General features: G+C 65.2%; 2 protein-coding genes across 4 annotated transcripts; both read right to left on the reverse strand.

Annotated features, from left to right (window-relative positions):
• Positions 1-11: 11 nt before the first annotated feature.
• FAM83E (family with sequence similarity 83 member E) lies at positions 12-9,031 on the reverse strand. Of its 3 annotated transcripts, none has more exons than XM_054010043.1 (6): positions 8,965-9,031; positions 6,898-8,265; positions 6,205-6,372; positions 5,783-5,907; positions 2,313-2,838; positions 12-1,215 (listed from the first exon to the last, which is right to left on the reverse strand). In XM_054010043.1, the coding sequence occupies exons 2-6, from the start codon at positions 7,336-7,338 to the stop codon at positions 976-978; spliced, it is 1,500 nt and encodes a 499-aa protein (XP_053866018.1). In that variant the 5' UTR covers positions 7,339-8,265; positions 8,965-9,031; the 3' UTR covers positions 12-975. The 3 variants fall into 3 exon arrangements, with proteins under 3 accessions (XP_053866018.1, XP_053866019.1, XP_053866017.1); XM_054010044.1 differs by lacking the exon at positions 8,965-9,031 and adding an exon at positions 8,691-8,948; XM_054010042.1 differs by lacking the exon at positions 8,965-9,031 and having other exon boundaries at positions 6,898-8,446.
• LOC128826647 (sperm acrosome membrane-associated protein 4-like) lies at positions 3,076-5,769 on the reverse strand. Its single transcript, XM_054010045.1, has one exon. It carries the CDS (start codon positions 4,340-4,342, stop codon positions 3,971-3,973), a length of 372 nt encoding a protein of 123 aa, XP_053866020.1. The 5' UTR covers positions 4,343-5,769; the 3' UTR covers positions 3,076-3,970.
• Positions 9,032-10,140: the final 1,109 nt, after the last annotated feature.

The following is a 10,140-nucleotide window of genomic DNA, read 5'->3' on the forward strand; positions in this document are numbered from 1 at the left end:
CGCTCTTTCAACGGGAAAAGACAATTTGTTCTGGTGTTTTGTACATAATTATCATCCCTCATCAGCGTGCAACCTGGCAATAGAACCCAGGTTCCCAAACCACCCCCCCTGCTCTAACCACTGGACCCCGCATCTCTGAGCAGGGGGCTAGAACCCAGGAGTCCTGGCTGCCAGCCCATTCCTGCTCTAACCCCTAGACCCCATTAAAACCCAGTTCTTGTCCCAGTTGCTTGGGCTCCGGCTCCTTCACAGCGCTGCTCCCCAGCCCTCTGGTGTGGCACTGGAATCCCAGTTCATCCCAGTATAGCCACCAGCCCTGCCTGGAAATACCCCAGGGGCTTCCCCTAGCCCCCTCTCCCAAAGCCAGTCCCATTGTCCCAGCAACGCTCCAGCACCCCCGTAGCTGCCCGGTTCCAGTCCAGTTCACCCCTGAGGTGTGGGAGGAAATCTGCGCTCCCAGCTCATGCCAGTTTAATCAGCCCCCCCACACCCACACATTAGCTCCAGCAGTGCCATGGGGGGGGGGGGGGGGGGCATGCCTGTTGCCTGCCAGCCCTGGGCCCCGAGTGGTGCAGAGCTGCCCAAAATCATCCTCCACCTCCCAGTTTCGTGTCCCAGTATAATCCATACTCTCCCACTCGCAGGCCTGCAAAGCACCGAGCCCTGGCCTCCACCAGGCCCCCCCAGTTCCTCCCCGTAACACCAGTACCGTGGCTCCCAGGGCCAGGTTGATTCCAATGACTTTCCAACCCCAGTTAAACCCTGGGCTGAAAACAAGGCCCGGAGCATTCAGGGCGTTCCCGTATAGCCCTTACGCCGGCTCTGCTTCCTCCCAGTAACACCAATATAACTCCCTCCTGCTCACACACTGGGTCCGATGTAACCTACTGGCCTGCCCCAGTTGGGAGCAGCCTGGGGAGATGGGGGCGGGTCTCATTCTCTCCCCTCGGCCGGCTGATACTGGTAGGTGCCCATTCAATAGCGACGCTCCCTGCTGTAGCCTTGGGGGGCCCCCCAGACGCGGGGCAGGGCGGTAGGCCCGTGGTAGAGCTGGCCCTGCAGCCGGCCCAAGGCCCGGTAGCCCTGCGGCGGGGGCATGTAGGCGGGCGACAGGAAGATGAGGGGCTGGCGGGGCTCCTCGCTGGCCGGGGGCACGCCCCTCCGCCTCATCAGCGCCCGGGCTGGTGTGTCCTGCGTGCCCCACTTGTGCTTGCCCTGGGGGGAGGGATGGGGGGCAGCCCCCCAAGGGAGAGTTAGTACCATCTGGGAGCACCCCTTGCCGGTCTCCCCACCCGGTGCCCCCTGCCCCCCAGCCCAGCATCCTCTGCCCCATCATCCCACCCCAGAGCCTCTCTGACCCCCAAACCTCTCCCCCTGCCATGCCCCCCTGAGGGCTCTCCTGCCCATGTCCCAGCAGTTCCACCTACCCCCCAAATCCTTCCAACCCTGTACCCCCATCTCCCCAGCCCAGCCCCCACCCTCTTACCCCCCCCATCTTCCCACCAAATGGGTCCCTGTGCCCCCTGTATATCCCCCATCCCTGAATTCCCCCCCCCACAGATCTTCCTGGGGGGATCCCTGCCACGACCCCCCAGCTCCAGCATTTCTTCACCCTGCCCCAGGGTCCCTCAGCACAGAGGGTTGGGGTGGGGGCATGATCCCGCAGTGCCCCCTGTGCCCCCCCCCCGCCCCAATGGCAGCAAAGGAGAAAGGGAGGATGGCAAAGAGCCAGGGGACGAGGGAGGGAAGGGAAGGAGACACTGGAGCAGGGGAGACGTAGATGGGAATTCAGGGGGGGTCAGGGCCTGGGGGAGCGGCGCTGCTCCCCCTCTGCCCCACAGCTCGCCCAAGGAGGGCAAACGCCCTGTGGGGCAGAGCCGGGAGCGGCGCCTGGGTCAATATTGACCCAGGGCGGAGGAGATGTTGCACTAAGGTAGGGCCCAGGGTGCAGCTGGGACCGGAGATACAGGGGGGGCATCACGCCACCGCCAGCCCCGCCTGGGACGCATGGGAGTGGGGCAATCTCCAGCCCTGGGCCCCCAGGTCTGCCCTCTCCCTGGGATACACAGGAGCCCTGATCCCCAGCCCCCACCTAGGGATACACAGTCCTACCAAAATCCCAAACCTGGGATACACAGGGGACCCCCATATCCTAAAGCCCTGCCCCCTCCCCCAGGATACACAGGGCCCCCAAATCCCCAGCCTTGCCCCCCAGGATATACAGTGAACCCCCCCCCAAATCCCCAGCCCTGTGCCCCAGGATTCACAGCCCACCCCCCCTCCCGCTCCCTGGCCTGGCACTGCCCGCTCACCTTCGCCTCGTCCCCCGGCTCGGGGCCGTCGCTGGAGCCGGAGAGCTGGGAGAGGCGGCTCAGGTCCCAGAGGGACTTGCTGGGTCTCTGCACCGCGGCGCCCGCCAGCGGGCCCGGCCGGCTGCCCCGGTCCACGTCACTCAGGGCGCTGTGGCCCTCGGGGCCCAGGCGCCGGGGCAAGGCGGGCAGCTCGTCGCCCACCGTGGCCCGGGTGACCCGCACCAGCTCCCACTCCCCAGCCCGGCTCTTGGCCACGGGCTGGGGGGCCACGGAGCGGCGCTCGGCCACCCGGTGGGCACCCTTGGAGAGCTGCAGCCCACCCAGCTCGCTGCGGTAGGGGGCGGGCTGGCCGTTGGGGCGGCCGTCCCGAGGAGGGGCCGGGGGGCTGGGCGGGGGGGCCCGGGCAGGCGCCAGCGGGCGGGAGGCAGCGTAGAGGGTCCGGAACTCGCGGTCGAAGGCCCCGGCGATCTCGCCCGTCAGCAACGTCACCAGCTGGCGGCTCAGCCGGGCGTCACTCCATGTGAAGCTGTGGAGGGGGTGGGGGGATAGTGGGGTGCAGGAGTGAGTGGGGGAGGGGAAGGAGGATAGCGGGATGTGCAAGGGCAGGGAGGAGAGTGGGGTGCAGCAGGGAGGGTGAGAGAACAATGGGGTGCAGGGGTGAATGGGGGATAACGGGGTGCAGGCGGGGTGGTGGAGGGGTGAATGGGGGATGGTGGGGTGCAAGTGAGGACAGTGGTGGGGGAGGGGCGAGTGGAGTGCAGGGGGAGGGGAGAGGGACCAGAGGATAGTGGAGTGGGGGCAGGGCAAGTGGGGTGCAGGGGGACAGGAGACAGGGAGAGAATGAGAAAAATTAAACGTTCTGAACGAACAAAATTGAACCGTACCCAAGGAAAATAAAATGCTGGGAAATGGGGGACCCTGAACAGGGCAAACGGCACCTTCCCCGCAGGACAGCGTCCGCTCAGGGGAGTGTGAACAGCGACGTCGCACCCCGGTGCTGAGGGGCGACCACCTGGTTCTACCGAGACCCCCTGCCCAGCGCTGCCACGTGGCCCCTCAGGGGTGGGGCGCAGCATCCGCTCTCCTTGTCCCTACGCACTGAGACCCCGAGGCAGGGGGCACTTAGGGAAGCGGACGGCCACAGGCCCAGCTGGGATTGGGGATCCCCCCACTCCCCTTCCCAGCCCCGATGACTCTGCATGCACCCCCGGACACCTGGGTCCTATTCCCAGTTTCCAATACCTCCTGCATGACTGTACATTCACTCCCAGATGCCTGGGTTCCATTCCCAGTTTGCCATCCCCCCCAACTCCCCTTCTCATCCCCCATGACTCTGCGTGCACTCCCGGACGCCTGGGTCCTATTCCCATTTCCAATGCCCCCTGCATGACTCTGCATTCACACCTGGACACCTGGGTCCTATTCCCAGTTCTCACTTCCTGCTGTCCTGTTCCCCCGCCTCGTTTAATCCACCCCAACCCTGCTGACTCCTCACCCGGATCCCCATGGCACCCAGCTTCCCCACAATCTGCGGGGCTGGGGACCCCAGGACCCCCAGCTCGGCGCAGAGACAACCACACCAGCCGTCGCCCTGTGCCAGGGCTTTATTCCTCCAACGCCTCTTCGCGCGCGCCCACACACAACCCCGCCCCAGTCTCTCACAGTGCCCCCAGCAGGACAGCCGTGCCCAGCACCAACTGCAGGCCCACACCGGGTCCTCGCGGGCGGGCGCCGGCGCCGGCCCCGTTACACAGGCTGCCCTTGCAGCACTGGGTGACCAGGCTGTAGGTCACCCCCATGTGGGTGACAGGGTGCTCCTTGCCGCAGCGCATGGCCCGGGTGCAGCCCTTGGTCTGGATGAGGGAGACGCCCAGGGCGGCGCCGTGCCCCACGAAGCAATCCTCGTCCGGGGCGCAGCTCATGCGGGTGCTGGGGCAGTGGCGGGAGGATGTCACCTCGCAGAAGAAGCACTCCTTGGGGCTGGCGCCGGGCAGCGCCAGCAGGAGAGAGAGCGCCAGCAGGGGCAGCATGTGAGCAGCAGGGGGATCACACAGATGGGGAGAGCAGAACCGGAGGCTGGATCCGGGCCACGCCGGGGACGTTAGAACCAAGTCCCAGCCCTCCTGCTCCAGCGACTTCAGAACCAGAGTCTGGATCCGGGCTGCTCCGGGGACATCAGAATCAGGTCCCAGCCCTCCTGCTCCAGTGACTTCAGAACTGGGGTCTGGGTCCACCCCGCAGCGGGGATGTCAGAATCAGGGTCTGGATCCAGATCTCCTGGATCCAGCAACTTCAGAAGCGGAGTCTGGATCTGGGCTGCTCCAGTGACTTCAGAAGCGGAGTCTGGATCCGCGCCACTCCAGCAACGTCAGAACCAGGGAACGAGCTGGATCCCAACTGCTCGGATCCAGTCACTCCAGAACCAGGTGGGAGCCGCCAGGACTCGGTGAGTTCAGAACCAAGGTCTGGCTGGAGGATCCGGACTCCCAGCCCCTCCGAACGTGTCTGACACTAACTGGGTCGCTCTGGGCTACCGGCCGTGGGCGCTGCAGAGAGCTCAGTGCTGCCCCGAGCCCCCTTGCCCAGAATGAGTAGCCCGGCAGCGATGACCTCACAATAAGGCTGCAAGATTCTCATTGGCCCATTCCAGCCAGAGCCTGGTGATGTCACAGTGAGTGACGTCACCACTGCACCGTGATGTCACAGTGACTGATGTCACCATGAGGTCTGGAGCCCAGAGAGAGTGATGGAGTCATCAGTTAAAGAGCGGTTAGAGTGGAGGGTGGAGGGGGCTGGGAGCCAGGACTCCTGGGTTCTCTCCTCAGCTCTGGGAGGGGAGAGGGGTCTAGTGGTTAGAGCGGGGGGGGGGGCTGGGAGCCATCTCAGCCCCTAACACTGTCACAAACACATTGCAGGATCTAGGGGTCTGGTCCCTTCCCCACGCTCTGCTGCAGGATTCCCCTTCTGCAGCATGGGGGTGCTGACCTCTCCCCAGTAGGGGGCTCACCAGGGGGCTCTCTCCCTTCTGCAAAGCACAAAGGGGTGGCATATCACCCCCAACACACACACACCCACCAGCACCCACGCTGCCCCGCATCTTGGCACCCGCCGTATGATCCGCGCATCCCAACACTGCTTAAACCGAGAGCTTTTCTCGCCACTCGTGAACTGAGTTCAGTACGTTCTCAGCCTTGCTGCCCAGCCGGCCGGGTCCATCCCCCTCACACAATCCTCCCCACCCCACCCCATTGACACCCAATTGCAGAGACCAAGGCCCGGTGCTGCGATGCGGCCCCTCTGGGGTGGGGAGCAAGGGCTGGTTATACAGGGACCCCTCAGCTGGCGTGGAGAAGGCCCCATGGGGCTGGGACAAGACGGGAGACGCTAAAGGAAACCCCCGGTGCTGCAGGGAGCGGGGGCCCAGGCGGGAGTGCTCTCCCCTCCCATTCATCCCTGATGCCCCCCCTCACCTGTAGCTCCCCGTTATCACCGTGTCCCCATCGATCAGCAGGAATTTCTCCTTCAGGGTCCCAGTGACCTGTTTGTGCTGTCGGCTCCAGAAGGTGCAGCCCGCAATGACCCGGACCCGCAGGTTCTGGGTGGGGGGGGGAGGATGCACAAAATCAGAAGCTGGGGCCAAAGCAACATTTGAGGGATCCCCACCCCCAGGGCAGATAACCAAAGCCAGAGGGGATTGGGGTCCCTGAGCGTAGTCGAACACCCCCCAGATCTCCATATCCCAGTCACAGAGCAGGTCCCCCGGCTTTTCTCCCTTTGCAGTCCCTTCCCCTCTAGGGGGCCAGCAGGGGGCGCCCTCCCCGGTAGTCAGGGCTCGTCCCATTGCCCCAGGGCAGCACTAGGGGGCGCTGGGCTGCAGTGGGCCAGGCCTCACCTCCATGTAGCGCACGTTGAGGCAGGCGCTCTCTGCCATGCTGAGGAAGGCGGCCAGGTGCTGCTCCCCCAGGATCAGGTACACGGGGACCCCGCGCTGCATGCCGACCTCGTGCAGATCCAGCAGGATATCGGGGTCCGTGAAGACGTCCATCACTATGGCAACCACCTGGGAAACACCCCACAAAGAGCTGTTGCACACATCCCATCTAGGGGGCGCCGGCTCCCATCCGGCCCCAGGGCAGACACCAGCCGGCTCGGGTGTGCGGGGGGGAGGAGACTGAGCAGGGCTCCCAGCACTCGGTATCATTCCTCTGGGACTCCCGACAACAGGTCTAACCCCACTCCCCTCCCAGAGCCGGAGAGAGAACCCAGGAGTCCTGGCTCCCAGCCTCCCTGCTCTAACCACCAGACCCCACTCCCCTCCCAGAACTGGGGAGAGAACCCAGGAGTCCTGGCTCCCAGCTCCTGCTTCTCTAACCACTAGACCCCACTCCCCTCCCAGAACTGAGGAGAGAACCCAGGAGTCCTGACTCCCAGCTCCTGCTGCTCTAACCACTAGACCCCACTCCCCTCCCAGAGCTGGGGAGAGAACCCAGGAGTCCTGGCTCCCAGCTCCTACTGCTCTAACCACTAGACCCCACTCCCCTCCCAGAGCAGAGGATGGAACCCAGGCGTCCTGGCTCCCTGTTACCTTGGCAGCCTGCTGAATTTTCCGGCGCACCAGCTCCTTGACCTTGGGGGCCCCGTCCCCCGGCGGGTGTGTGTAGACCTCCGCACGGGTGATGCCCTTCCAGTTCTCATCCAGGGGCCAGCCCAGCTCCAGTTCGGGGATGGGCTCGTCCGAGCACCCGGGCCAGTAGCTGAGGCTGAGTTCGTCGGCGTCCCCGTCCCGCTCCCCCACTGGCTCTGGGACGTCCCGGGCCGCCTCGGCCAGGTGCCGGAGCTCGTCGTTGGACAGGAAGGAACGCAGCCCGTCCTGCGCCAGGCGCTGTGCATAGGCCGACTGCCCTCCGGCCAGCAGGGCCTCCACAGCCAGCCGCTGCCCCTCCGAGTAGAAGAATTCGGGGCTGGATTCAGTCACCAGGGTACCTGGGGGGGCGTCCTCCAGGCAGTCCAGCTGGGAGGCCGCCATGGGCCCCGTGGTGAGTGGGGCTGGGGTTGGGGGGCACCCCCCCAACACATACACACACAATCAGAGAGACAGAGAAAATACACACACAGACACCTCCCCAACACACCCTGCTCTCTGCCAACCAACCTGGCAACCAGGTCAGATGATCAGTCCTCTCTCTCTGCACCAGGCGCTGCCCAGACAAAGTCACCGAGATCGGGGCCCCGTCGGGCCGGGCGCTGCCCAGACACAGAGTCACCGAGATCGGGGCCCCGTCGGGCCGGGCGCTGCCCAGACACAGAGTCACCGAGATCGGGGCCCCGTCGGGCCGGGCGCTGCCCAGACACAGAGTCACCGAGATCGGGGCCCCGTCGGGCCGGGCGCTGCCCAGACACAGAGTCACCGAAATCGGGACCCCGGCGGGCCGGGCGCTGCCCAGACACAGAGTCACCGAGATCGGGGCCCCGGCGGGCCGGGCACTGCCCAGACAGAGCTGACAGTTGTCAGTCCTTCCCGTCCCCTGTCCAAAGCATGGTGCCTAATCCACATTCGGTTCGCCGCAAGTGCAGTGACGGCGGTGCAGTCCTAGGAGGTAGCGACATCTGTAGGGAAACACCCCCACACCAAGGGGTGTCTCTGTCCTGGGGCACCTCACAGCTGGACCCCACCCCTGTCTGGCCTGGGGGGCAGACGTGAGGCTGGGCTAGGGGTTAGAAGGACAGCCTCAGACTGGGGAGACCTGGGTTCAAGGTCCTGCTGCGCTATGGCCCTGGTCGCTCCGTGCCTCAGTTTCCCCAGATACCACAGTGAGGAGTATCTAAAACAGACGGGTGCCTCTGTCATGCTGGCACAGACCTCCCCTGGGCCAATTTGCACCTGTGAGTGCCCCCGGGACCCAGCCCTCGGCAATCGGGTTCCTGCCCTGGGGGGCTCCGCCGGTCGAAGGCCCTAGAGGGAGGGAGACAAGGCTTCAGGGCAAGATCCCAGCTTTGGGGAAGAGAGACACACCCCACCGCCCTGGTCACGGCCGGGCGCTGCAGCGGAAGGCGCGATAAGATTAGATTGAAAGGGTGTGGTTTTGGTTTCCCACCTCCATTTCTGTGAGTTATAGGGTTACAGGCTAGACAGGGCATGAGGTGCAATGGTTGGGGGGGGGGGGGAGGGGGCTAGGAGCCAGGACGCCTGGGTTCTCTCCCTGGCTCTGAGAGGGGAGTGGGGGCTAGTGGTTAGAGAAGGAGGGAGCTGTGAAACAGGACGCCTGGGTTCTATCCCTGGCTCTGGGAGGGGAGTGAGGGTCCAGTGGTTCGAGCCGGGTGGCTGGGGTTCTCTCATAGACCATAGACTCTCCCCTTCCCGCCCCCCAGACTCCCAACAAGGGCATCGTTTCCTGCAAACACACAGAACCAGCCCTGCCAGGGATTAATCTCGTAAAATCGAGGAATGGGGAAGACCAGCAAGAAAGAACCATAATGGGGCCCAGGCCCCCATTCCCCGCCAAGAATCAAGTCCTGGCTCCCAGTCCCCTCCTAGACCCGGGGAGAGAACCCAGGAGTCCCCTGCTCTAACCACCAGCCCCCACTCCCCTCCGAGAACCCAAGAGTCCTGGCTCCCAGCCCCCCTGCTCTAACCACTGCAACCCACACCTACCTGCCCCAGGGATCCGGGTTCATATCCTCCGCCCGGCGCTTTGTCCTGTCCCTGTTAATGATTCCCCAGGCTGCGCTCCTCCCCCTGGGCTCTGCCAGCCCCGCCCCCCGGCCCCCCAGGCAGGCCTTGGAGCTGGGCCCAGAAGTTCCTTGGAAGTTAAAGGGGAACACAGCTGGGCCCTCACCCTGCCCGCTGAGCAAACAGGGCGGGCGCGGGGATGGCACCTGGGTGGCAGGTGACGAATGGGGCCGGGGGCACTTCACCTTGGGGTGGCACCAAATAATCACCCCTGAGTTGGCAGTGGGGGTCCTCCAGGGCTGTGCAAAGGAGGCCAGGAAAGAGTGAAAAGGGAACCCAGGTCTCCTAGCTCCCAACCCTCCCCCAGCTCTAACCACTAGCCCCCACTCCCCTCCCAGAGCCAGGGAGAGAACCCAGGAGTCCTGGCTCCCAGCCCCCTGCTCTAACCACTAGCCCACACTCCCCTCCCAGAGCCAGGGAGAGAAACCAGGAGTCCTGGCTCCCAGCGCCCCCCCCCCACCTCCACTAGACCCCACTCCCCTCCCAGAGCTAGGGAGAGAACCCAGGAGTCCTGGCTCCCAGCCCACCCTGCTCTAACCACTAGGCCCCCACGCCCCTCCCAGAGCCAGGGAGAGAACCCAGGAGTCCTGGCTCCCAGCCCCCTGCTCTAACCACTAGCCCACACTCCACTCCCAGAGCTGGGGAGGCAGGGCCTAGCCCTGGCCAAACCCCTCCATGGGGCAGGGGGTGTTCAGGGCCGGACTGCGAGATCTGGAGGTTTGCTCTGGGGCTAACCGGTCCGTCACCCCCCATCCCACTGGGGTGGGGGGCAACACCTGCCTGGCAGCCCCTGGCACCGAGCCACCGCCGGCAGCATCCCGGATCTGGGCGGGAGCCAGGTGCAGGGCCTGGCAGCCGGATGGTTGTTACCAGAATCCCCAGGCCCCAGCGCCAAGATAACACGAACCTGCCAGACCGGTTGGGCTGCCATGGGATCCTGCAACCCCCGAGCCTGCCCCCCCAAACTCACCTTCGGGCCCCCTCCCCCAAGCCTGCCCCCTGTGCAGCCCAGCCCCCCTCCTCCGAGCCTGCCCGGGCCCCTGCCCCCAAACCTGCCCCCCCACACTCACCCTCAGGCCCCCTCCCCCGAACCTTCTC

The sequence above is a fragment of the Malaclemys terrapin genome, chromosome 20 (assembly GCF_027887155.1).
Source record: "Malaclemys terrapin pileata isolate rMalTer1 chromosome 20, rMalTer1.hap1, whole genome shotgun sequence".
In the NCBI taxonomy this organism is placed as follows: Eukaryota; Metazoa; Chordata; order Testudines; family Emydidae; genus Malaclemys; species Malaclemys terrapin.

Coding starts and splice junctions, on each gene's coding strand:
- LOC128826647 (XM_054010045.1), bottom strand. CDS start 4,342: ATGCTGCCCCTGCTGGCGCTCTCTCTCCTGCTGGCGCTGCCCGGCGCC.
- FAM83E (XM_054010043.1), bottom strand. CDS start 7,338: ATGGCGGCCTCCCAGCTGGACTGCCTGGAGGACGCCCCCCCAGGTACC. Junction 2,839..5,782: donor GTGATAACGGGGAGCTACAG/GTGAGGGGGGGC, acceptor CCCCCTCCACAG/CTTCACATGGAGTGACGCCC. Junction 1,216..2,312: donor AGCCGGGGGACGAGGCGAAG/GTGAGCGGGCAG, acceptor CCCTCCCCCCAG/GGCAAGCACAAGTGGGGCAC.